At 37.9% G+C, this 27,985-nt stretch overlaps 2 protein-coding genes across 3 annotated transcripts; one reads left to right on the top strand and one right to left on the bottom strand.

Annotated features, from left to right (window-relative positions):
- Nucleotides 1-230: 230 nt before the first annotated feature.
- cnga4 (cyclic nucleotide gated channel subunit alpha 4) lies at nucleotides 231-5,954 on the bottom strand (the record flags this gene model as incomplete). Its single annotated transcript, XM_084123249.1, has 7 exons — nucleotides 231-1,323; nucleotides 2,268-2,433; nucleotides 3,281-3,440; nucleotides 4,191-4,860; nucleotides 5,157-5,263; nucleotides 5,544-5,645; nucleotides 5,833-5,954. The coding sequence occupies 7 exons, from the start codon at nucleotides 5,952-5,954 to the stop codon at nucleotides 698-700; spliced, it is 1,953 nt and encodes a 650-aa protein (XP_083979375.1). The 3' UTR covers nucleotides 231-697.
- An 821-nt stretch (nucleotides 5,955-6,775) lies between these two features.
- Nucleotides 6,776-26,629, top strand: fhip1b (FHF complex subunit HOOK interacting protein 1B). 2 transcript variants are annotated; one of them, XM_084121151.1, is made up of 13 exons: nucleotides 6,776-6,905; nucleotides 12,943-13,399; nucleotides 15,806-15,944; nucleotides 16,051-16,313; nucleotides 17,911-18,141; nucleotides 19,757-20,002; nucleotides 20,155-20,322; nucleotides 20,454-20,533; nucleotides 20,774-20,943; nucleotides 21,065-22,363; nucleotides 22,473-22,651; nucleotides 23,164-23,326; nucleotides 23,749-26,629. In XM_084121151.1, the coding sequence occupies exons 2-13, from the start codon at nucleotides 13,271-13,273 to the stop codon at nucleotides 24,057-24,059; spliced, it is 3,378 nt and encodes a 1,125-aa protein (XP_083977277.1). In that variant the 5' UTR covers nucleotides 6,776-6,905; nucleotides 12,943-13,270; the 3' UTR covers nucleotides 24,060-26,629. The 2 variants fall into 2 exon arrangements, with proteins under 2 accessions (XP_083977277.1, XP_083977276.1); XM_084121150.1 differs by having other exon boundaries at nucleotides 16,033-16,313.
- The last annotated feature ends 1,356 nt before the right edge of the window (nucleotides 26,630-27,985 follow it).

The following is a 27,985-nucleotide window of genomic DNA, read 5'->3' as shown; positions in this document are numbered from 1 at the left end:
CTAAATGGAGCTTAGCAACGCTATTAGTGGGATCATGTAATGTAGCTTTGATATATATATTCAATTAAAATTATATATAATATACAAAAATATTAATTTCTCTTTGTTAAATGAAAAAAAAACAAAAAAACAGTGCTCTCAAATTGTAATAAACTTTCCTTTAATGTATCACATAAAACTTAACAGGGTACAGATTTATTTTTTCTACATTCCAATTTTTTTTTGGATGCATATTATGGTACAATGATATTATTCACTACGGTTTGGGGTAAATTTTTTTGAATGCTTTTTAATGTATAAAAATAGTCATTTTCTGTAATATTATTACAATTTAAAATGACCGTTTTCTATTTTAATATATTTTAAAATGTAATTTACCCCTGTGATGGCAAAGCTGAATTTTCAGCATCATTTCTCCAGTCTTCATTGTCACTTGATAAGAAATCATTCTAATATGATGATTTGCTGCTCAAGAAACATTTCCCATTATCAATGTTAAAAACAGCTGTGCTGCATAATATTTTTTTGTTAAAAACCGTAACATAGGATTCTTTGATGAAGTTCAAGTATAAGTCTTTTGTAACATTATAAATGTCTTTGTTATCACTTGCATCCTTGGTGAATAATATATTTTTTTTTAATTCTTACTGACCCCGCACTTTTGAACGGTAGTGTATATTTTACATATATTTTCTACCTACTTTTCATCTCCTTTCTTATCCTGATGCGTTTCTGTTTTTATTAGCTCTTCCTCTGCCTCTTCTTTCTCATTTTCACTGATCTCATTTCCTCCAACATTCTTCTTTTCTCCCAGGCTCTCCTCTCCTCCATCACCCTCTCCTCTCTCTCCTTCAACCACTGGCTCCTCTTCATCTTCCTTCTCTCCTTCTCCTTCTCCTTCCCCATCCCCAATCTCCCTCCCTATTACTTTTTCCTGCTCTTCTGTTTCTCCCTGTGCACCCTCAGCCACGATGCCTTCCCATTCGTCTGTCTGAAGTTCCAATTGTTCCACTCTTCGCATCATTTTGCGGGCACTAGACTCCAGTTCAGCTATCAGCCGAGCCAGTTTGGTCTGCAGCGTCTCAAGGTTGGCCTCTAAACGGTTCACCATGTCCTCCGTTTTCTCTACCTCTCCCTGCCCTTCATCTGTCTCTTCCAGCATCCCCATCTTTGTCAGGATCTGACGACCCTTCTCCTCCAACAGGCGCTTGGCAGCAGGGTACTCATGAAGTGTTTCAGTCAGGTCCTCTTTCGATAGGCTGAACAGATCTGAGTAACCAATGCTGCGAATGTTGGCGGTTCGTCTGTTTCCTGATTTGTTACCTGTGCATTAATGAGAGTTGTGATGAATTTGTGTTATTCATAGTGATTTATTATGTTTTAATACTGCTAAATTTGCTTTTCTTTTGGAGATAAAGTTAAAGGAATAGTGTACTCAAAAATTACACTTTTTAATAATTTACTCACTATTATGCTGGCCGAATCCCATTTTATATTTTTTTATTCGTGAAACACAAAATGAGATTCTCAAGCTTTTTTTTTCCATACAACAAAAGCACCAAAAAACACACTAAAGCTCCATAAATGTAATCCAGTCTAAAACCCAGGGAAAAGTTTTCCGTGTTAAACAAATTTCATTGTTATTGTATAGGATTCAACTATATATTGTAAAATATACTGTATGAGCCATATGGATTTTTTGTTGTTGTTGTTCTTGTTGTATAAATTACTATCCACATTTCTTGTATGAAAAATAGAAGCTTTGACATTCTGCTCCCCTTTTGTGTTTCATGGAAGATAGAAAATAACAAGGGTGCAACCGCATGGGGGTGAGTAAAAATATATTTAAAAACATTAGGTCAATTATTCCACTTAAACCTTGTGGAGAATGTGTTATCTCAGGTCAACTGTCAGAAGGGAATTACTTTATTATTTCTAAGCCATCAAAGGAATGTGAGAACACTTTTTATATTTCGAAAACAATAAAAAGCTTTTTGTTGTTGTTGTGGAATATGGAAATAATAGAAATTGAATCATGATGGACATATGTTGTTATTGTAGTGAATACTAATTATAAGGAATATGATTACGCTGAAAATGATATGATCAGTAAGTTATGACAACATATGTTTTTGCATTGCTTTAATTAATCAAAATAAGTTAAGCAATTTATAACAAGAGGTAAGCTGATTGTACTTAAAATTTTAAAAAAGCAACTTATTTTTTACAGTGTACTGAATACTGTACTGGTCTTTAGCATTTCATACCCTTGATATTCAGGATACTGATTTCTCCAAAGAAGTTTCCATCCCCCAGAACAGCAAACTGAGTGACTCCATCATCAGCCACCACTGCCAGCTTCCCTTCTTTAATGATGTACATCTCATGACCTACATCACCCTTCTTGCATACGTACTCTCCCGGGCTATACACCTAAAGATGATAGAAGAGATTCTGGTATAATACTGTAAGATTTACTATAAAGTATACATAAAAAGTATAATAATGACAACAGCAAACATAAAAAAATATATATTGCTGAGGTCAAGTACAACATGCAAGACTAGATTTAACTGACTCTTAATCTTGCTGATTTGAATAAAATATCTGGATTACTGCGCATTCTTGGCTGCATCCAAAATCGCATACTTCCCTATAGTAAGCGAAAAACATGTCTGAATTTACAGCACTCATAAAAGAGTAGGCAAAAAGTATGTGGATAACCAACTTCTTTCGGCGAGATTCTGAAGTGTGCATGCGATACTTTACTATCCCATGAGGCCACGGGACAGAATTTTTGAATGGCAGTGAAGCAAGGCAACTGACGCTAGTAGATAACATGATAATGACAACATGGCCATTAATGTAGTACATACAGATTACATTCATACTACACACATACTACACAGAACATACTTTTTAGCGGTAGTGAAGTAATTAACTTATTCAAAATAAGTACCTACTTAAAAGAGTGATTTCGGACACAGCCCTTGTGTTCATTGGAAAGGGCAGATGTATCGATACTCGAAACCATGATCAGCAATGCAGCAATTTGCTGGCAGCAATATTTTTTTATCATATTAAAAAACAACATGACACACCTGATGATAAACTTGAATTTCTTTATAATGAAACAGCAAAGTGTACTCTCAAAGAGTTAAACTAGCTGTGTCTAGACCTAACAATCCTGGATAATGTCAAATCGTTAACAGTAAAATCCAGATAAGTGAGTAGTCCACGTATGAAGAGCAGGCCCCAGGTGTGCCATCTGTTTTCTAACCTGTGGGGTGAGTTTAAGTACCAGCTGCTCCAACAGACTTTTCTCACAGTTCTGAAAGATGGTGACTTTAGACAGAGTGGGCAGATGCACGCTCACGGCAGTTGCTGTTTGAAGTGTGATTGGAAGATGTCGAAGAATCTCATTTTCCCGTGTGATCTTTCTGTTCCAGACACATAATTTGGGTGTAAACAAACATTAAAAATTGTTTTTAATCAACTTTGGAACAATTGGTTAAAAGTATGACTAAACAAAATGGCTAAGATTTAGCTCTGAGAAAATCTAGCATTGTTTTTTGCAGATGTCACTTGGAATATTTTGTTTTCTTTTGCAATTTAGCATTTTTTTTTTTTTTTTACATTTACACTATCGCTCAGAAATCTGGGTTCGATAAAATGTTGTAATGTTTTTGATGTAAGTCTCTAATGCTCATCAAGGGTGCATTTATTTGATAAAAAAAGACAGTAAAACAGAAATATTCTAAGATATTATTACAATTTAAAAATAACCATTTTCTAACTTATTTTAAAATGTATTTTATTCCTGTGATGGCTGACTAAAAGCTGAATAAAATTATGGTTGTTGTCATTAATTAACATTAATATTATCGTTTTTTACTGTCATTACAGACTATACCACCCCAAAACAGCAAACAAAACTACTAAATTGGCCTAATGTAGAATTGTCGGATGTGGAATGATGCATTATATTTAATTTACGGTATCTACATACTACATACTAAAGATAGAACTGTCTTACAGTGTTTTAGCATTAGAGGCAAATAATTTTATGAGCATGCACGTGCCTAAATCCGGCCCTGTTGACCCCAAACTTTTAAACAGTAGTGTAGATGTGGATTTGGTGTCTTTAAATATTGCTTTTTGGGCTCACAGACTATAATAGGAAGACCCACTTGTTGATGTGCAGATGCTGGTACCAGTCGTTGACGCGATTCTGCAGTTCTTTGCTGATGCGCCGGCTGCGCAGGTAACCCTTCACCAGCTCGTGATTGGGGAAAAACACGTTGTCACGATCACGCAAGCTTGATATCACGTCCCCCATGCTCCCCACGACGGATGCAAACACCAGCACTGCGATCAACATGTCAGCGATCAGAAACAGATACTCTTCTTCGCGTTCGGGCGTCGGAGTGTCACCCACTGTGGTGAGGATGAGAGTGGAAAACCAGAAGCAGTAGAAGTACTGGCGTCTCGTGGAAGCAAACTCCGGGTCGGAGATGTTGGGATAGACCCAGGGATCCGCACCAAAGCCTATGTAATTAGACAGGGAGAAGTAGATGCAGGCGTTCCAGTGGATGAGCACGAAGATATACAGCATGAGTTTGGCGACGCGGAAGGTGTTCGGATAGGCTGTGCGCGTTTCCATGCGGTCCAAGGCCTCGTTCAAACGGCCCGTGCGCAGGAAACGGTTGACCCGGACTAGAGGTGTGTGGATCCCCAGTTTCAGATAGAGCAGATCAGTGGGCAACAGTGAGGCAATGTCCCATTTGAATCGAGGGGAGCGTAGGTAACGCGTTTTCAAACGGGACAAGTCTCGCACCAGGATACCCTGCTCCAGAAAACCTTTAAAGAGAAAGCCTTTTTAAAAAATGCTGTCTAGGTTTTCCAGACGGCCAATGTGGATGGGGGAACATTAGTACAGTGACAACAAAGAAGAAGAAGAAATAAGCAATTTGATGTTTTTAAAAATATATTTAAAAGTGTATTTTTAAAAAAGAATTTATTTAGCCTATCAATCCATAGTAAAGTCAATCTGTATAGAAGCAAAATTTAAAATGAAGTTCAAAGTTAAATAAATAGGCTATGCAAAGATAATAATTAAACAAACAAATAAAAAAAGAGATAAGATGCACACTTACCTGTGCGAAAACCAATAACTGTGTCAAGCACAAAGACCAAGTCACAGATATAATCCAAGGTTAGCCATGTTGCCAAATATGTCTCTTCAATTGTATAGAAACATGTCCTTTTAACAACAAAGACCATTTAGCTTCAGTTCTCCCGGTACACAAGCATAATGATTTCTTAGTAAATTAACAACATGTTAAGACTTGAAATCCAAATTATATCTAACCCTAACCCTAACTTTAGAACTAAACTTTTAGTGTCTTCATTTCACAGACACTCACAGTTAATGTTGCCATTTCAGTTACAATTTTCATTCAATATATTATTCACATCTTAATGTAAAAATGAAATAAATGTTATTAAAGCGTATAGTCAAACCTCACTTAATATTTTCCTACCTGCATATTATGATGACCCAGTTGTAGCAGATAGGGAGTATCATAATTTGCAACCATGTATAGTAAAACTCTTCAGATGGATCGATTATCCATTCCTTCCAGCTGACAGCATATAGAACATTTTGTGTTAGTCTTTATAGCATAAAATAACAAAGAACTGTAATTATTAATTTAATTTGTGTGTATTGGAGGTTGGAGTAGTTTGGTGTCAGACTTAAACTTCATAATGCTTTTACATTACAATATACAGTAACAAATGTGACAATAAAATATTTGAACTAAAACTCACTTTATTTTTGGAGTCTCCTCTTTCTTCGTCTTATTTGATTCTTTTGCCGTATTCTCTTCCTCATCAGCATTCTTGATCTTGCGTTGCCATGCAAAAAGCCTTGTCCAGCGATTTGTGTTCATGTTTAGTATTTACAAAAGAATATGAAGGTAAGTGAGTTTATAACAACCATTGTTTGAACACATAGCTGTCACAACAACAAGCAACCCCACCCATATAACACCTGTACTATGTGATGCTCATTGCCATGACAACATTTCTCCAGAGGAACCAGGTAAGCAGTTTCCTCCTGGCTCAGCAATCTGCGTGAACCAATCAGATTGTAACTGAATGGAAAATATAGGCTACTTTCAAAATAATATATCAAGTATCTATCTTGGACTTAAAATAATGACTAACATTTTTTATAATGACTAATTATACAAAATTATATCTGCACTTGCCACTTGGAATAACTTTAGAACTAAACTTTTAGTGTCTCAATTTCACAGACACTCATAGATTTCATTTTATTTGGCTAGTGTTGCCATTTCGCAGTTACAATTGCCTTGGGCGAGAAATAGGATAAAGGGGAACGGAATGAAAAATAGTTTTTTTTGTAGGCTACTTCCAAAATAATTTATCAAGTATCTATCTATTACCACCTGATGGCAGCATTTATATCAAAGTTGTGTTTTTCAGCATAGCAGTGGTCGGATGCATTTTATCATGGCCAACGCATCAATATTAATTACGTCACGTGACGTGTTTGGCCGCTACATAAAGGTTACCAAAAAGGGGTTCAAACCAACGCAACGCGGCGTGATATAATTAATATTCATAATCCACTTCGATACATCAGTTCACCATTTTCGCCTGCAGAGGCGCTCCGAGCAAAACAACACACTTCTCGCCATGACCGCCTCCCTCCAATGTAACGTCACACACAGCGTCCCGTGCGCGTGGGTGTGTCCGTGGAATCTGAGGAGAAAGATGGCTGCGGGACGAAGGGAGAGGTTGACAAATCTCAGAATCGCTGTTTGAGGATAGCCAGGCTACGGCGGAGGACGAAGCGGAAAACAGCACTCGCTCGCGTAAGTTTTTTTTTCTCGTTTTTTATTGGTCGAATCGCACTGTGTGGCCTCGTCACCTTTCGTTTCCCGCTCCGCTCTCGAGCTCAACGGACGGCGTCAAATCAAATCTGACCCGTTGCGAGCTCTCCGTGCGGTTAACGGTGAAACTCCTTACAGATGAGACTAGAATTATAACTGCCAGTGAAAGATCAAAGAGAAATCACGATCATTTTGCAAGCGAGAAAATTAGGCATGTTTTGTGTTATCCCTCTTGACATTAATCACATAGTATAACGGTTCTTAACCGTTCAGTGCCCTGTGTGTGTGTGTGTTTAAAATGACACATCACTGCGTGGGAATGTGTATTGTGACATACTCATATTGAAAATATGAAAGAGGGAGCTGCATTGAAATAAACTTGAATATGTGATTGACAGCTGGTTTGGTATGTGTAGGTCATCTTCTTGGAATGAGCCAGTAAAACGATTCTTTTGTGGTGTTGTTTGCTGTGCTGTAAGTGGCTTTTCACCTGCACAGTTATAGTATAACCGGTCAAATGTTTATGTTGTCATAAGTGATGAACCCAGACTTTTAAAATGACTGTGTTATGTTGTTCTGTAACGTGAATACTCAAAATGTGGCTGTTGGAGCTAGTAAGTATTTTGGTGCATAATTTCAGTACAAAACATATATAATCATGTGGTCAAAGTCTGCTTATGGCAGTATGCAATACAGATGTGATGTATGGTTGAAAACAATCTCTTATGAATATGATTATGCCGACAGCATTGGGTGGCAGCAATATAAGCTGCTCATTTGAGTCTTTTTTTTTTTTTTGGCATGTGTCATTCATATAAAAGCCTGTTGAGCTGTAGTGCTGTGTTTATCAAATATAAGAGTAGACAGCATATATGTCCTTGGCTTTTTGATGAGACTTGCTTTTTGAGGGTTCATGGGTTGAATATGCATGCTCTACATTTGTAATGGGAGATAATGAAAGGCTTATGAGTGGAAGTGGAGATTTTGAAGGGTCTGCAGATTTCAGTCTATTTTATGTCAAGTAGTGAAAATGTTTTATTTTATTGGTTTTCGTTTTAGTTAATTACAGTATCTCTGATTTAATCATACTTTTGCTCCATAAAGTCAATAGCATGCCATATAGGCTAGCTGCCAAAGCAACATTTCTGTGCCATGAATCTATACCAACTTTTTGTGCTCTGGTGAAGTTGTACTTCAGACTTTCTTCCTCTGTCTTTTTTATGCACAGATACATACATAAACATACCTTTGCTGGAGTCATTTTGACCCATTGTGTTCAGGTTCATTCCCTTCAGTAAATGCCACAGCAGTCCTAAACTCATTTATGTGTCAGAATGACTGAACTTTGAACTCTTGATGATTAAAACCCAAGGAATGAATGTGACCTGCAGTGCAAACAAACTTGCTCTTGTTCTTTCTTTCTTTCTCTCTCTCTCTCTCTTTCTCTTTCTCTGTTCTGTTGTTCTCCTTCTTAGTCTCAACTGTCAGTGGTGAAAACTCTCTAGATGGATTCCCATGCAGTTAGTCATGTATAGTTTTTAATGATTCACTTTTTCCTTTTATTAGATTTTGTTACCTCCATTGGCATAAATATGAAACATGCCAACAGAGAAGTAAATGTGTGGCCTAAAAATTAAATCATAAGGAAGTACAAACATTTGGTGGTGAAGAAATGTTTCAAATGCCATTTCTTTTGAATAGCCTTATATTTAGAGAGTAATGTTAATCTTGGAAAATACAGCCTTGTTTAATATTAAGCAGAGATGGACTACAGGATATTTAGGGGCAGTGCCTTTTGTGCAAGGTTAACTTGCATTTGATTTAAGATCTGTGATATTATTAACCCCTTTTATTTTTATTTAGTGGTTAGCAGCACAGATCTAAACCATTAGGTTACCATGACCTCTTCAGCTAAAAGAGTGCACTTATGTGATTCTAGTCATTACGCTCTTTTACCTTCTCCTGATCTGCTAACCTACCATTAAGACTTTACCTGTGAGCCGTTGAGACAGACACCTGGCTAATGATTCACTGACCTCAGGCCAAATAAGAAAGAGAGAGAGAGAGCCCTTTTCATTTTATTCTCTATCTCTCTCTCTCTCTTTCTCTCCACCCCTTTTTTTCCTGCTGTCAAATTCTCAAACAGCCTTGGCTTGCACTGCAATATAGGTCAACATGCAAAGTCATTGCTATACCAATTATTTTCCACTTAATTTGGCAGAATTGTGTTGTAATGTGTTTTATATGAAAATATAATTTACTACCAAATTTGCATCTCTAAATATGCATCGTATAGACAAATACTGTATTTTCTGTAGTTGTGTTCTATATCATCTGAAACATGCTGCAACTTTTATTCCAAAGCAATGTATTTAATGCAATTAACTTCAAAACATGCGCACATTTTGATTTTGCAAGCCGCAATTTCACTTCAAATAAATTTTTATCTTTGGGAATTTTAGATTTTAAATTTTTTTTTAAATGACCTGGTTTGAGTAAGAGTAAGCAGTACACATTTGCATTAATGACTTATGAATCATGTTTAAGAACATGATTCAGGTGTCTCCTCTACGTGTCCTTAATGTTTGAGGTTCAGCACAGTTGTCCTCACCAATTATTGATTCTTACAGTTACTTCTAAAAAGCAATTTCCCAAAAGTTTGCATGCAAGTGTTGGTGAGTCACAACTCTTTGTTTTTGTTAATGTTTTAAGACATAGATCTGAATCTTGATACGCCAGTAGTGTGAATCTTTGGTGTTTGTGGTTGCAGGGTCGATAAAGAAATCACAGTGAAACACAAGGAGCTGACTGTTCTCCCTGGGGCATTAAGCAGTCAGTAAGCAAGCAGAGCTGACTGACTCTCTAGACTGCTCAGATAATCTCCACTGTTTAGTCCCATTTAGGGATGGGCATTTTTGACTTCTATATGACACATCTCGTATGAGATCAGATGTTCTTGATACACAGCATTAACATAACATTACAACTTATCTGCACAAAAGGATGCAAATACAAGTTAACTTGAACTAAGTTACATGCTGGCCAGCAAGTGCTACTCCTGTTGTGGATGCGCTCTTCCCAGAACAACACGCTGAAACATGGGCAACTAAATATTCTCATTTAATTTTAATGAAAACATAGGCGTACTGTTGAAAAAATATGCAGAGATAAAATTGAACACTGTAGGGATGCTCCGATCGGCCGCAGAACAGTATCGGCCAATAATCACATTCTATGACTCGATCGGTAGTCACTAAATTTGGCTGATCTCACAAGCCAATCCCAATTTGATGACGTAAAACCAAAAAAAGACGCCTCTGACTCGCATATAAACTATACAGATGAGTATATACAATCATAACAATAATGTTGGGCATTGCCATTTGAGCTAATGCTGAAGAGTTAATGAACACCAATAAACTGAAGCACTTGGCTAGCTGGTTGGCTAGAATAAATTCATCAAAACGCATCCTATATGCAGGGGTGTGCGATGTATATCGTCTGCGATAATATCGTAATTGTTGTTTTAGCGATGTGCGATTTGACATTATCGAGTATAGCCTATCCCTCACACACACCCAGAGGGTGCATGCATACTCTACGTGATGTAGCCTTGTAGATTAGACTAGTGTGGGTGGGCATTTAGAGTGCACGCTTTCACTACGTGATTTAGTCTCATATCATTTAGTAATAAATATCACGAGTGTTTATTAAACTTAGTGTTTATTAAACTTGATTTTATACAAGTTTAATAAACAAGTTAATATTAAGTGACATTTTAGACACCATATTGCCTGTTTTTGCTCTATTTCGCCAACGAAAATAGTTCAAAACAAAGCCACACACGGTGGTGTTTCCTTACTGAGTGAATCAGCTTTTTGAACGAATCAGTTGACTAGGATAGATTAAGATCTTGTGTTGCCAAAAATTCTTGGGATTTGTGAAGCAGATAAAAGACAATGTCACTAAACTAAGACCTGGATGAAGTGCACAAATTAGTCTTTGCATTGGTGTGGCAGCTAATATTGATCATAGGCTATTAATATTAACATGGTATCTGAAGCCTCAAATGTCCGATTGTGAAACTGCTTCATGATATTCTTGAGTATAACGCCTGAGTGTTTTTTGACACTATAGAACCTACTACTACTAGGGAACTCTTTATCCTAAACTGGACAATGTTTATAGACAATAAATGTCATGGTACAGTCTTTTGCATATGCCTACAGAGGAGCAATTCAGTTATTATGCGCGTTGACGATAACACATTCATTGCAGCTGCTGCACAGTATGATTTGGCTGTGACGTTACTAGTGAGTGACCAACTCGAGCAATAACTACGAGGGAGAGAGATAGAGTATCATAGGAAGTGGTCAGCTGGACTGTGTGCACTAAACTAATTAAAGGAAAAACTTTGCCAAGCTATCATACCGCCTCTTTGCTGGCTAGAAAATGTGCACTGGTGGTAAGTAGATGTTGTTGGAATTGGTCTGGAACATGTGACGCTGCTGTAGTTGAAATTGCCTGTGACTCATAGTATCCAATCTAGTACCAAGAAGCCTTTGTATCCCCCTGAGTTTGTGACACTTGGTTCCTCCCTTGTACAGTGGCCCTTCCTCAAGAGACAGCCTCTATAGCATTATGTTATTGGAATTGTGAACTGTCTTTCTTGGGTTGAGGGAGTTCTCGCAGGGAAGGAAGCCTTACTCCTTGTCACAGTCAAGGAAGTTTTTAATGAATGGTAGGGTGGAGCGTGTGTGTTCAGTGCAAAGCAAGCTTCCTTAAAAATGGGCTTTCGAATTTTGTGCTGAAATTGTTTGACCCATTTCTCTTTGATCCGGGTTTTATTCTGATTCTGTTTTATTTGTCCTCCCCTGTGCTGAACTTGTTTGTACTGAAATTAAAGTAATCTCAAAGGAATGCTAAGTCAATATGAAGAGTCACTGGTACTGATAATAACACAGGAAGTGTTGTTGCATTTAAGACCACAGAAAGAGTTGTGGGAGTGTGTAACATCACAGGAAGCCATATAGATGTTGTCTGCAGGTACGTTTTCAGAAATGCTAGAGAACCAACTAAATAGATAGATGAACTTGCAGTATTTTAGTGTTTTAGTGCCTCTGCCTGTTGTGTTATGGGTCAAGTTGTTTTACAAGACACTATAATGATTAGACTGAGAATCTGAAATGGTGAGATGCTGCTGAATCATTTATTTATGACTGAAACTTTCACTTTCTATTTAAAGAATTAATTCTTTAACTCTGGGTGCTATGCTAACATGTTTTGGTAGGATCACTCTGAAGCTCACTTGTCCTTTATTGGTGATTTTTTATTTTTTATTTTTATATGTAATTCCTATTAAGGTGATGCTTTTTTTCATGAATATTTAATTTACCCAGTAGGCCAAACTTGTTAACTTAAGGCAGACGTTACATGTGCATTAATCAGATGATGAATCCTATTATGGTGAATGCTTGAATCATGAATATGTATTAAATTACTTGACTGGCTGCTCCAGGAACTTTACCAAGCAACATCTGCATAACTCAATTAATATTCACACACTGTACCATAATTTTGCTTTAGACGTACATGCAGGCAGGATGTATAAAATGTAGTTTATTCCTGAGGACAGAACTGAATTTTCAGCATCCATTTACACCAGTCTCTTTTACTTGATCAATTTAATGTGTCCTTGCTGAAAAAATTAATTTTATCAAAAAAAAAAAAAAAAAAAAAAACTTCTTACAGACCCGTTTTTGAACCAGGTAATTAATAATATTTACATGCATGTTATTTGATTATCAAAATAGTTACAGTTTGGAGTTTTATATGTGCTGTGCCCTTCTGTCTTGTACTTTCGATCTCCCACAGAAACTAACCTTTACACTGACTGGCTGCACTGTTTGTGTTTTACCTGCAGGTGTTAATGTGTCATCATTGACCTCTCTCTCTCTCTCTCTCTCTCTCTCTCTCTCTCTCTCTCTCTCTCTCTCTCCGTCTCTCTCCGTCCATGCAGGTGTGTGCGGAGGAGTCTATGTATCGGTATGGAGTATAGTGCCGATTGCAAACTGGATGACAGGGAGTGCAGACAAGCCACACTGATCACTGGTGTACAGTGACTGTTGCTGCAGACATCAGCAGGATTCCGTCCTCTCTATGCTTTTACCTCTTACTTCATCAAGCAGGACTCTTCATTTCTTGGTTTTTGGACACCTTTTGTGAGTCGCCTTACCCCCCCTCCCCCCTTTTCCCTTTTCTCTCCCTCTCTGTGCTTCTCCCTTGCTCCCCCTTTATTCTTTCCCTGTTGACCTCTTGATCGGATTTGGATCAGCCTGTGAGTTAAGATGAGTTGGCTAAGTCGTTTAAATCCAAGGGGTCCAGGCACTCGGACCGGTCGACATGCAGCCCCGTCCAGCCCATGCACTGCCGACCCCGAGACCTGCCTTATGGTGTTTGAGAACCACTGGAGACAGGTGAGACACCACATAGGCTTATTTTCCCTCATACTGATTGTGCAAATAATATCCTTAGTACGACGGCAGTCATATAAATTTAAATTTTTTGCACCATTCATATACAGTAAATGGATGCATTTTACATTTTAGTGAGGTGTTAAAAATTATTGTTTAAGAATTATTGGTATGGTTAATACATAGTAAACTTTCTGTTTTTTTTCATAAGAAATGCAAATGAGGGATCCTTTTAAAGTTAGCTTCTTTGTTTGCAAAACCATACGTATGTCTTACTCTGTTTAGCATTATGGACTCAACAACATGTATAATCAAAAAAACAGGACATCTAGGGACTTGACTGTTCCTGTAACTTTTCTTTTAAATACTAATTTAACCCTGTAAAACCTGACATATGACATAATAGTCAGAAAAATATTTTTTTATAATATGAGCCATAATATGAGACAGATTGTGCAAAGACTTGATGTATCACACTTTTATGTGTATACAATATCAAACTGGAGATGGCAATACTGTTAGCTTACCGGTGTTTTCAGAAAGGCAGCTTTTTTTATCCACTGGAGACAGAGCACGTGTTCATGGTTGCCAGGTTGAGAAAAATAACACATAGTAGATATATTTTCCGTATTGCACAAGTGTGAAGCTCTGATTGGGTGATTACATCTCATGATATCAGGCAAGGCAACCCCAGTTATTTTCCTCTGTAGGCCAGATTAAACTTTATTCTAACCTATAAATTATATTCTATTAATTAATTTCAGCACATTCCCACTCCGTTTTAAACGCTGCTCTTGTATTCAAATTAACCACAGAATTGATACAGAGGCAGCTGTATCGATACTTGTATCAAGAAGCAGTACAGGGAACTACACTGCGACCAAAATGGTCGCATATGCGACCTTTTGAAATGCCATTGCGACCCTAATTTTTAATGGGTCGCAAATGTATCACTGATTATTTTTGTACCTATGTTTTAGGCAATATGCTATGATTTACTATGAGCATTTATTAAAACAGAAATGTGTATTTTAAGAATACATTTTATAACGTGCTCTGAGCATTCAACACATCAAGTTGGCTTCAGCCCCGCGACCGTTACTTAGATTAAAACGTACCATTGTATCAGTGCTGCGCGAGCTCTCTCTCTCTCTCTCTCTCTCTCACAAACGTGGACGCGTGCACACAGAGAGAGAAGATAATTGTAAAATGAAAATTGATGGGCTATAGTTTCAATTTTGTTCTTGCTTGTTTTTTTTTCTGTCAAAATGTCAGAAAGCATTTTGTATTATCCATCCGTGTTTTTAAAATTCGTTAAATGACGGACGTTTTACTGTTAACACAGCCCTCATTATATGTCGGATTCGTCTAACTTATAATTGATATTATTTTTAGAATAAGTGATTCGTTATGCTATTATTGGACTCGTGTCTATTCATTGTCAACTGTTTTCTATAAATATGTTTGTATTGGCTAACAATTCTCACAACAACGCGCAGAGACGGCAACTAAACCCAAGATAATTCATTACAATGTGCAATGTTCAAACGCAAAGACAGCACGTCACAAATAGAAGCCCTTTTCCCTGTGGTATATTTAGTATCATATTTGGATATTGGAATAATAAATTAAGTAGCCTATCTTAATTGTAAACAATGTTCCTGTGTGTTTTTTTTTTTTTTTTTTTTTACTGTTTAGTGGTTTCTTAATTTTAGACAAGTTGACCAGCACACATTATATGCAATGCAATATAATGCATGTGTGTCCTATGTGTGACACATTTTGCACACAGGTAAAGGTGCCCAATATCAGTCATTTCTAAAGTAAAAAAAAAAAGTGTTTTGGAAAATATCTCTTTATTTGATTATCAGTAAATTTGTTTTCTATACAGAGATATCGACATCGGTAAATATCGGTATCGGCCATAACAGCAATATTAATATCGGTTATCGTATCGGCCACAATTTTCACATCGGTGCATCACTACTTAAGAGTTCAGGAGTCTGCCCATCTGTGCCAACCATAGCATGTTGAAATCCATTTTGCACTTTATTGTGTACTGTATTTTCTATTGCAGTAAATCTATCCCAACCAATGTTAAAGAAAACAAAAACAAGAAGGCATGTGGTTTAAAAGATGGCAAGTCAAATAAAAAGCACATCTGTATGCAATACAGTTTCATTATTGTTCATTATTATCCAGAGCGGCTTACTATAAATAATTTGTGCGACCAAATCATGTTTTGCGCCAGTAACTGAAAAAGTTAGTAGCGCAAGTGCCACCAGTGGAAAAGGTTAGTGTAGTTCCCTGCAGTATGTGACGATACACAGCCCTAACATCAATATAGACACCTATTCCTCTTTGGCTTTACCATAAATAGAATTGAACTGTTCCCTGTCTCCCTGTCAGGTGTCGGGTGTGTTGAAACGGAGAGAGTCTTCAGTGGGCGGTTGTGCCGATGATCTCACAGCAGTTCGCAATCACACAGATCAGATGCTGTGCCTGCTAGCTGAAGAGAGACCAGCTGGGGGAGACATTGAATCACCAGGTTAAAACACTCTCCTGTGAGCTCGATGGAGCATACATTTGTACTGTTTAGCATAATATAAATTAGTTTTTTTTTTATGTGACAATAGATTGTGGAATGTCTGCAGCAATGGGTCCTATTCTGGAGATGGTGGTGGCAGAGAACATACTGGAAGAGTTGGTACAGTGGCATGTGCGCCATGGTTTGGATCCGGACAGCCAGCTAGAGCTGTTGAAACTGTTTGAGATGCTGATCGGACAGTCACATCAGCCACTGCTCCTGCACAGTGCAGTGCTGCAGCCGCTGCTAAGCCTGCTGGGAGCATGTGTGGATCCCCAGCTGGGCTGCCCTTCTGCCCTAGAGTCCAGCCTCGTACTGCTGCTAAATCAGGTGTTTGACAGGCAGACTCTGACACCTGTTTGAATCACATGGGAATTAATTTAGCAGAATTTCGCAACATTCCTTGACAGCCAATCAGATTTTATTGTTGAGCTTACAACTGAGTTAGTGGTTTGTACACCACCGAAACCTATCAATTCCATGTAATTTATGGTTTAGGTTATTGTTAAGTTTTGGGCTGTGGTAGGGAGTGGGTTACAATTTATATAACTTTGTCTTTCAAGGACCAACCAAACATTCTGCAACATTGTTAAAAGATCACGATCTCGATTCAAACACACAATCTTATTCCTAAATGACAACAATTCTCCTGTGTCTATTAAAACTTTTACACACTGGAAGTTGTCCTGTATTATAGATATGAAACCACAAACAGTCTTTTCAACCACACAGTATCGTTATTTCTGTAGATTCTCACAGAAGAACTGAAATAAGTTTATAGATCCTCATTTACAGTTTTTAGTGCGAATAGCATATTTATGTTCAGCCACTCTCAATCTTAATGTAATTCCTTTTTGTTTGACCTATATAAAAATTTACATTCCAACCTGTAAGTTACATAAGAGGAAGAGGAATTGAATAAAATATTCAATTGGATACACTTTTCCAGAAAAAAACCAACAGTTAAGTAAGTCAAGTTTTTGTTTTGACCATGTATTGACAATGCTTGCACCCTCCACACATAAAATCACCCACTAAAGAACCAAGCCATGTTTTACCTTGTTTTGTATAGTAGGGGCATGTCTAAAACTAACCATTGTTATTTCTGGAAAGACGGCCCTAAGTGTGCTGTCACTTTCAATAATGTTTCAATTGGAATTTACAATATGTTTAATTTGTGTTGCCTCTCAGCTATAAGTCATCAAAACGTAAACACGATTGGAGATATCTGAAGGACATTGTTGCATTCTTTTTTTTTTTTTTTTTGCAATAATTGGTTTCTGTCCATTAACTCTTTACTTTCTCTGTGACACTTGTAATAGGCCTACTTATGAATTATACCCCTTCTGTCAAAATCTATTTGTCGTATCCTGAAACTGAATTTTATTATCACTTTTTGAATCACAAATACGTTTCAGTCTTTTCATATGTTGCTTCAACTAAGGATTATATCAATTACATTGTTACACCAGTAGGCGACAATTGACTTTGAAATAAAAAAATCATTGATACATTCATTCAAGAGATTCGTTCAAAAACGCTGATTCATCCAGTAATGAAATTAGCGAGTCATTGAATCATTCATTCAAACCGACTTTTTTTATTTTGTGTTATTCATTCAAATTAATTAAACATTTTTAAATAGACTGCAGGAATTAACATTTTGTCAGAATCTCTTGTTAATCGTACATTATTTTTAGTTGTCTGTTCAGAATCGTGATCTCTATTTGAAAAAAACAACAACAAAAACTGAATCACGCAGCTCTACAATCAACACAGAAACAAAAGCAGATGGAATTAAATGGGCCAAAATATGAGCCCAAATTAGACCGGCAAGGGAAAAACATTCTGTAATGTACAATAATTTCATGCATAATTAGATATTAATTTGTGTTTTATAACTGTAAATCATTTGTTTTTGTGTCAGGTATGTGTGTCCATGGTGAAAGAAACTGCCATTTTGGAGTTGTTATTTAAGTGTGGGCCGGTACAGCAGGGTCCCACTAACCTGCTGATCTTCTCACTGTTGGTGCCATTTATCCATCGAGACGGCTCTCTGGGGCAACAGGCCCGTGACGCGCTACTCCTCGTCATGGCAACCTCTGCCAGCAACCACGCTGTTGCACGCTACATCGCTGAGAACTCCTACTTCTGTCCAGTAAGCATGAGTGTGTTTGTTGTTGTGTATGCTTACCTCATCTTTTCTGTTCATGTTTTTGAAAGTGAGCTTGTATCCTAGATTATTTATTAAAGGGCAGAGAAGAGTTAGAGAAGCAGTCTTTAATTTGTATATTCCTTCTGTTCTTTTCTTTTCTCACTGTTAGCATGTCTTTATGAATATCCATTCTGTTCATGTTATCGTGCTTTTTTTGTCTGTGCTATGCAGTTTGAATGTCGCTTGTTGATTTCATATGTGCCTTTTAAAGCTGTTTCAGTGGAGACATAAAATCCTGTAGTATTTTCTCTGGGTTGCATTCTATTGGCTTCTGTGGAATGAAAAAGGCCATTTGTCGTCTGTAGTTGTGCTCTGTGATTACAGTGTTTGACTACAGTGTTGGTCCAGTGGATGTGCTGCTTTCCTCCCCTCTGTCCTCTTTCCTCACGAGAATAATATATGAGCCTTCATGTGACCCACTTAACACATATACGACTGGAGGTCTCATCTAGGACTCCATGCTACTGCAGTGTCTCAGTCTCTTAACATTTCTCTCTCTTACTTTCTTTTCTACTGTATGTCACATATAGCTATTTTTATGCCAGAGATGCATTAGATCTTGCTGCCAGTTTCTTTGATTGCCTGTTTTGTGGCTCTAGAAGACATGGCCAAGTTCCACATATAAAACCAGCCCTGACATGAATGAATGATGTTCTTCAACATATTTGAGCATTAAGGTGTGGTCACATTTACTGATGTTCAGCAAATTTTCATGCAAATATGCCACGTTGATAAACGGAAAGCTTCTTGTTTTGTAAGTGAATTCTGTATGAGCAGTGAATCATTGCTACACTTGACAATGGACAGGAAATTTAGCCAATTTTTTATTTTATTTTTTAAGTTTGACCATACCATTATTCCATGTTAAGATGTCTGAGAAAGAATAACTGTGTTTGGAATAGGGATGGGCATTTCAAGCAAAAATAATATTCGAAGATCGCTGGGTATTACTTGATTATTATTCGGAAATCGCACCCCACCCACTCCTCAAGTTAAAAAAACTTAAACATACGTTTCATATTTATGTTTTACAAATAATATAATGTAATTTTTTTACATTTCATCTATGTTGATTATATGAAAAGGGAACCGCATGAGATGAGTAAGATGGGATCATAAAATTAAAAAAAGGACCGAAAACATGGGAATTTTTTAAAAGACAATAATCGCACAACCTATTCGATTATTCTATAATAAAATCAACTTATCGAATATTTTTGAAAATCGTGACTCATCCCTAGTTTGGAATAAGAACCACACTCTTTGTTGTAGTATAGCAATAAAAAAACTTCCTATGTGTTACAGTGATTGTACCACAGTTAAGGGCTGTTATTACACAAGGTGAAGCAGCCGTAAATTTTATGTTTACTTGTACAGTTTATTAGTCAAAAAGGTTTGTTGCAAAATCTACAGACTTAATTTGCTGCATGGCTTCAGATGTGCAAATGTTTTCACATCCAGTCAGGTTTTAAAGCCATCACCAACTGATGTTTAAAAGGCAGAGCTTGCTTGGTGAACTTTATGTAATAATGTTGGCAAATTCCCCCCCAAATTCCAGGTGCTAGCAACCGGGCTGAGTGCACTATATTCATCCCTGCCACGGAAGATTGAGGTACGGGGCGACGACTGGCACGCCTTGCGGAGGGAGGACTGGATGGGCGTCTCCTCTCTAGTGCTGTTCATGAACAGTCTTGAATTCTGCAACGCTGTAGTACAGGTGGCACACCCTCTTGTGCGCTGCCAACTCCTTGACTACCTCCACAACGGCTTCCTGGTGCCAGTCATGGGCCCCGCTCTGCACAAGGTGAACCATAATGAACTGGGCCCTGTTTGGCATAGATGGCAGTTTCCATATTCATTCACTATACAATATTGTTTTGAATGGAATTTATTTTCTCTTATTTTGTTTCCCTCTCTCTCTCCTTTTGTCTCTGTCTCTTATGGTTCCTCCGTCAGTCGTCGGTGGATGAGATGATAGCAAGCACGGCATATCTGGACCTGTTTTTACGCAGTATCACAGAAACTTCCCTCCTTAAGACCTTCCTGCGCTTCATTCTGTTGCATCGCCATGACAACGACACCATCCTTGATACACTACTCACACGCATCAGCAGCAATTCACGGGTCAGTTTAGCTTACGCTGTATCTGGGGTGCATGTATAGATGGAAAAAACACTTGTCAGTGCTGTTGGTTATGGAAATATAGAAGTTACGTTGTAACTAAAGTTACATTTTTCCTCCCTCTCTCTCTGAAGCTGTGCATGGTCTCTCTGAGTCTGTTTAAGACATTGCTCAGTCTCAACTGTGAAGACCTCATGCTCCAGCTTGTTCTCAGGTATTGTGTGTGCTTGGGTGTGTGAAATACTGTCAAAAAATCTGATCAAATTGAATGCATCCTTGGTAAAGCATAAGATTTTGTAGATCATTTATAAGTGTTTGTGAAAGGATTATAGTGCATTATTAGTAGTTTTATTAGGCAAGTGTCACTACTGCTCATACTTAGGGAAAGAGACTAAAATAATTATCATTTTGTGTAAAAGATAAAGCTGCTATGATTTTTCTTGTGTGTTTCCAGGTATCTGTTGCCATGCACACATGTAATGCTGAGTCAGCGGAGGGCAGTCAGAGAAACAGACCTTTATGGCAAATCAGCTGACAAGTTCCTTTCCCTCATACCAGAATGCTGCCGAATCACTTCAGCACCCTCTAGTGAGCGGGATGATGAACCTGCCTTTTGGGGAAAGGGTAAGAGTAAGCACGTGTCAGGCACATTTACGGACACAATAAATGTGCTTTTAGATTTCTGAAAAAACATTGCAGAGGTTCATACCTACAACATGTATTTTCTGTCTGTTTTTGCCTATAGTGTTGGGTAGTCCTACTTCAGAGTCACCAGTTCACCACAGACCCAGCACTCCTTCCCGCCTTTCTCTCTTTATTCGACAGCAAAGCTCAGGAGGCCAAGCCAACTCTTCTGGCTCAGAGAATGCTCCCCCTTCTCCTCGTGGTAGTGTTTCTTCCCCTCTTTCTTCTGACAGCCCCATGCACCAACTCCCAGACATTTCAGAAGGAGAGACTGGCTACCTAGAGTATCTGCGTGATGCTCGGAAGGGTATTGAGCTCTGCTCTTGGGGCTGTCGAGACTGGTCTGCACCTTATGATGGAGAAAATCCTTCTCCAAACTCTGTTCCTCCTCCACCTCCCCCTCCTTCGTCCAACCCCTCCCTCAGTATGGTACCAGAGCATTTCTCTGTAATGGACCCCGCTCAGCAGAGGGCAGCAGTGGTGGCTGCAGCTCGTTCCGAGTGGAGCAGTTCAGATCGAGATAGTGGAGAGTGGGATGTTACCATCAGCAAGAACTGTATCAGTCTGACACCCCGCAGTAAGAAACGCAGCCTTCTTCCCAGCACTGTACCCCTACAATCTTCTGCATCAGCCTCTACAGAAATAACAGGTGCTGTGGAAACAGTGTCACAACACCCTCATTCAGCACCTCATCCAGCACTCTACAATGGGATGGGGCAGATGGAGTTCACAGACAGTGTGGATGAGAGAATGGAGGTTAAGAAAGTGAAGAGGGAGTCAGATGTAAATAGCGGTGTGGTTGAGTCGGGGATGAACGGGTCGATGGGTATGGGCCCAGTCGACTTCAAAGATTTCCATGTAGGATCGGCGCTGAAATCATCTCAGGTGCAGTTGAAGCCCCATCTGCAACATCAAACCTCCGTGCCCTCCTCTGCACAAGAGTGTCTGCAAAGTGAGAGCCAAAGATTGTCTCCTGTTCTTGGCTTGACAGAGACTTCCACAGTGCCCCGTGACAGCAGGGCTCCAGAGTCCGTTGAGCGTCTGATTGAGGAGTTGCTAGAGCGGGCGCCATCAGAGCCATTGTCTGGTGACTCGAAAGGCCAGGGAATCAGCATTGAGGCTTTCCACCAGGAGCTGAGGGAGCTGGAGGAACGTGTAAGAGAGAGGAGGGTTCTTTCACACAGCTCAGAGGAGTCCTCTCGGGAATCCCGCACTGCTCCTGCTCCCAGCCTGACAGATGAGGACTGCCTTCCAGTGGAGACTGAGCAGCGCTCCAGTGAAACAAAGCCTGACAGCTCTACCACTGGGGTATTTAGCCCCGCACGACCCCTCGGACAACCTCTTGCTCAACCGTACACAGGTTCTCGATGTAGAGATGACCAAATTAAAGATTTGAGTGCTTATGTTACTTGTCCAAGTTCAGCAAGAGCTAACCATAAGTCACTGGTTCCGCTTCTCCCTCTGTGTAGGTCCATTTATAACAGTCCTGTTCAGTAAACTGGAGAGTATGATGCAGAACTCCCTATATGTGAACATTTTGCTGACGGGCGTTGTGTTCCAGCTGGCCTGTTACCCTCAGCCACTCCTACGCTCTTTCCTCCTCAACACCAACATGGTGTTTCAGCCCAGCGTTAAATCACTCATACAGGTAATACATAAAGAACAAATATGACTCTATCAGCATGACTGCTTGATACGAAATATGCAATGACTGAATCATTCTCAGTTGCTCTTTTTATTGGTTTCTACATTTTCTGATCAAAACAAAATAGATTTTATTTAGTCTCTTAAAACATGATCCTGTTTTTTTTTTGGGAACATTTTATTGGTGTACAATACATTATTCCAAAGAAAACACTTCTTCAATTTTTTTTTTCATAACTTTTTCCACTTTTCTCCAATTCTTGCTGTTTTATGTTGACTGGAAATCTTTGTTTTGACAGCTCAAAAACTGTTTGTTTTATTTTGACTTGGCTGTCTCTGGCATTTTTTTCTTTCTTTTAGAATTAAATTATATTAATCTATTTAATGTTCTGGGGTGAAGTTTGAGTAAGCAATTTACAATTTGATTGACTGAATTTGATTTGACTGAAACGTAAATCCATTGCATCAAAAGGAATATCCAAAATGTTGGTTTTACTTTCACTTTCCATTTCTCAGGTGCTGGGATCAGTAAAAAATCGCATTGAGGCATTTGCAGCAACGCACGAGGATTTCCCTGTCCTGTTAAGAAAGGCTCGCCGCTTTCTGGTTGCGAGAGGAAAGTTAGACTGGTCCGACTCACCCATGGGAGTGCCCAACCTCCGTCGATCAGACTCTTTAAGTAGGTGAATGAGAGGCAATGAAAACTCTTGTGGCTTCTCTCTGGCCGCCTGTCACAGTATATAGATTTTACTAATATAGGCACAATTATCTTTTTATAATCTTTCTTTGAACACATTATTATTGTATCAGCAAAATCCAATATTGAACAACCTCTAATTCTTATGCATTTCCATATTTCGTGTATATATTTAATGTCTTGAGTATTTTAAATTTGAAGTTACCCTGATTTGCAGTTGAATGTGTGCCACAGCCTGTTTAAAATATACATGATTTATTTTGAGGTAGTATGGGTTTGTTCTGTATGGACATACAATATTGATTTTATGTGTGCAGGTCTCAAAAAAAGGTTATAAAGTCTTCAATTTAATTTTTAAACTCTGTAGATACCCTGTTGATTTCTTCTCTCTATCTCTCCAACAGTTAAAAGCCGAAAGCCATCTCTGGGCGATCTTATCTTGAGGCACACCAACAGTCCTACGAGAGCTCGACATGCAGCTCAGTTGGCCTTGGCCCACGTGAGAGATGGAGGGCAGTCCCTGCACAGTGCTTTGTTCCGGGGTGGCGCGGCCGGTGGGGCTTCTGGCCTGGAGAAGCAGGCAGAGGCACTAAGGGTGAAAAACGCAGTCTACTGTGCTGTCATTTTCTCCGAGTTTCTCAAAGAGCTCGCAGCTCTTGCACAGGAGCATGCCGTAGCCCTACCCTTCCCACCCAGTCAAGGCACTGAGGAATAACATCAGGCCAAAATTTGTTTCCAAATTTCCACCTCTTTTTTCAAAAGTCTTTTTTTCATGGGACATGATGCACTCAAAGAGACAGCAAAATCAATCGCTCTTAAAGGTGAAGAGAGGTCATCTCTTGTTAATAATCTCATGTTCATAATGTAATTTTTTTTAATTGTACAGGGCCATTTATCCATTAATCTTTAGGAAATTGTGCATATAAATCTTGTATATAGACTATATAAAATATCTATGTGTATAATGATTTTTGTACACTCAGAGAGACTTGCATCCTTTAAGCTGGAGGAATTTGGTCGTAAACTTGCACTCCCGACGTTTCTATGTCACTTCAGAGACTAGCTAATGTAGACTCACTACACATGGTTCTTTTAAACTTTTATGGGTGCAGAAGTGTCATTTACATTTTAGCAATGTCAGGTGGTTATTTAGTCTTTTATAGAGTATAGGTCTGTAAGATCACACCAATATATAATGAAAATAATCATCTGGTCTTTTTTAAAAGATGAGATGTCAGATTCTGTTTACCAATCACATGCTGGGCAACATATCCTCAGTATTGCAGCAGGAATTGCCTCTTTACAGAGACATCTCTGAAAAATCAACAATTGACAAAAATCCCAACATGTTCTTCCAATCTCTAGCACACATCTTTTTTGTCCAGCAGCTAGAGTGACGTTAGAGCTTGTAAAAGGGGTAGAGGTTTCATTTCGTTAGCCTCTGTCCCAATAAAATGAAGCATTGATGGACAGTTTGCATTTTAAAGTTTTAGTTTTTATTCTCGGTTGCAGCAGCTCATTTTCTAGGACAGATTTTTGGGTGAGTTTCTGGGAAATGCATATGGTACATTCACCCAGCATGACATTACATATCGTCTTCAGTTTCTGGAAAGGCACTGATTTTTCTGCCCACAAAGATCTCCTCCTGGATGTTAGCGTCCCTTTTGGCGTCTGACTAGGTGCTAATGTCTTAAATTTTTGACTGGTACGAGCAAAGAGAAGCTTGCTTAATTACCTGTCCCTTTAAGGAGTGAGCCAAGTTATGTGAATCATAAGCCATCTTAGTGTTGAAACCAAGTGTTTTTTCTTTCTTTCTGTTCATTACTTGATTTTGCTAGTGTTATGGAGTATGAGTGAAATCAGCCGTAAATTGTGCATAATAGAAAAACCGCCACAAGACGTTTGACTTTTTGATTTAATTTGTTTATTGCCAAAATACTTTAGACACTTTAATTTTCAGAATGGAAGCTAAGGACATGCATGTGCATTTGTTTTTAACTGTGTGTGTGTGTGTGTGTGTGTGTGTGTGTGTGTGTGTGTGTGTGTGTGTGTGTGTGTGTGTGTGTTTTTACAGTATGGTTTTTGCCCCTTGTTCCATATGTGTCTTAGAAAAAGTGTTGCTGATCTGAAATCATCCATTCAAGAGCTATTTTATCATGCACAAGCCATATGCGCATTACCTCAGTTAGGCTACTTAATTTTCGTTCCATGCAGTATTCTTGCTGCTTCTCTTGTCTTAGTTTTGATGATTCGGTTCAATCAAATATCATTTAAGGCATATTTTTCTATCAGTTTATATAGATAGCAGACAGTTTATTGTAAGTCTTTTTTTCTGGTTACCTCTAGCTGCTGAGTTGTCAATGCATCTATCCCCCATCCCTTCACCCGTCCACATAAGGTCTGTGTGGGACATTAGTGTGATGATTCTCTGCTTTTGTTGATATCTGAAATGTTTAGCATGTAAATTCCATAATCAAGGATAATGTTAGGCTGAGTTAGTGTCAAGAAAAATAGTTTTTGCTCACATCCCTGAAACGCTCTTGTCTGTGTGGGTGAGAAAGATGAAAAAGGAAGATAAAGAGCAAGAGGTTGAAGAATGAAACGGTACATACATGTTAGTGTTCAGTTATCTCTATGGAGACAGTGGAAATTAAACACAGTTTCTAAGTTAGAAATCATATAGGCCTATACAATTAATGTGTGTCGTAAGATACCAATGCACAAGAAACGCCCATTGTTTTGAGGATGTAATTATATGCCGATGTGGTGCAGATAGCATGTTTTTCTTTTTCTACATGTATTCAAGTGTGTATGATTTTGAAATTTTTAAAAAATCAGGCACTCATTGATTGTTATTGGAAAGTGTTTGTTTGATCAATATACATTGCACAAGTTGATTTTTTTATGTAATTGGTTTCCTATTTTTTCATTCTGTCCATTTGTTTGAATGAAACGTTGGTGTTGACAAGGACTTCTGTCGCTTGTTATCTATGCAAACTGGTTTCTTTGTTTCTGAGTAAGTGAAGATGGTTAAAGTTTTTCAGACAAACAAACTAAATTTGCAATCTGGAACCCCACTTCAATAATTTACTTATCTCTTATCTATTCAATAATCTACTGGACTGTATGGAAACTCATGCAAAATAATGAATGTTGTCAAAATATTTTTCTATATTTAAAATGGAGGAAAGTGGAACTGAATGGAGATTTAAATCAACCTTCAAAGACAAACAAACACTAAAAGGGAATGTTTTTATTAATTTATAAATGTTTTATCTGGCAATACCTTTGGCTTCTTGGTCTTTATTTCTCATGAGTTTATAAAGATGAGATCCTCTGTTTTTATTTATGGTTTGATGAGATGTGATTGATTGTAAATACATTAGACATTATGGTCAAGAATGTATGTGAAATATGAATGATCACATTTCCTGAATATACACTTTAGCCTTTCTCTGATCTGTATCTCGGACTTCAGCAGAATATTTTTTCTTAGATGAATGTTCTTTAAAAAATAAATGACACTTGAGTAAGTTCACTTTGGTTGGTGCATAGTCTGGTTTTAAGCTGCAGATTTGATGAAACCTTAAATATTGTCAGAACAATGACCCAGTTCACTCTGAGTCTCCATGCTCATTATTGAGATTCTGTTCCTGCCCTTTGAGATTTTTGTCTCTTCCCCATCTTCTGATAGAAGTCTTGCTCATCTTCACTGGATCATAGACAGAGGATGCTGCTACAGGGAAGAAAGACGTCATGTCTTTCATAAGCATTGGGTCACGCCACAAAATCACTGTTGTAAAGATATTCAAAGTTACTTACAAGTTTGCTAAATCAGTGTTTATCAGGTATTTATTTTGTTTTGCATAATTCTTATGCTGTGACAAGTAAAGTTATTTTTTATGGCAAAACATGCATTTTCACAAAAATGTTCTTTTGTCTAACTTTTCATACATTCTTTCCAATTAGCCCACTAGATTTGTTAGTTTGGGGTCAATAATGAAAAAAAAAAAAAAAAAGTATTGCATTTTTCACTAAATGAATAAATACATAGCTCAGTTTTTCAGCTCTGATAGTAATGATGTTTCTTGCATATTAGAATGATTTCTGAATGATCATGTGACACTTAAGACTGCAGTAATAGCTGCTGAAAATTCAGATTTGCCATCATAAATTACATTTTAAAATATATTAAAACAGAAAACTTTTTACTGTATTTTAAAAAGACATTTCAAAAACTTTTTATTTTATTTTTTTATAAACCTTACATCAAACTAAGGTAAGTAAATGCACTACCTGCAATTCAACCTATTTTAATGTTGAATAAAGGAAGGCATAAACTAATCAATATCTTGAAATGCTTACCATGGCCATGGAAGAAGTCACGCATTAATAATTACCACCTTATGTAGCTACACTTTAGTACATGTATGATAGTTATTGTATTCATTAACACTAGGGATAAACTGGTTCAAATGGGTTCCTTAACAAGGACATGTGAATTAAACCATTTGAATCATCACACTTTTGCTCTCAAACACATTTGCAGTTTCATAATGAACATAATTGGATGGAGCTGGATTATTGCACTTCAACATTTACACAGACGATCCAGTGAGATGCAATCGCCCCCTTTTAATT

Source organism: Abramis brama (genome assembly GCF_963993115.1).
Source record: "Abramis brama genome assembly, chromosome: 8".
Classification (NCBI taxonomy): domain Eukaryota; kingdom Metazoa; phylum Chordata; class Actinopteri; order Cypriniformes; family Leuciscidae; genus Abramis; species Abramis brama.
This window is presented reverse-complemented; position numbering and strand designations above follow the sequence as displayed.

Coding starts and splice junctions, on each gene's coding strand:
- fhip1b (XM_084121150.1), top strand. CDS start 13,271: ATGAGTTGGCTAAGTCGTTTAAATCCAAGGGGTCCAGGCACTCGGACC. Junction 18,142..19,756: donor AGAACTCCTACTTCTGTCCA/GTAAGCATGAGT, acceptor CCCAAATTCCAG/GTGCTAGCAACCGGGCTGAG. Junction 22,364..22,472: donor TCTTGCTCAACCGTACACAG/GTTCTCGATGTA, acceptor CCCTCTGTGTAG/GTCCATTTATAACAGTCCTG.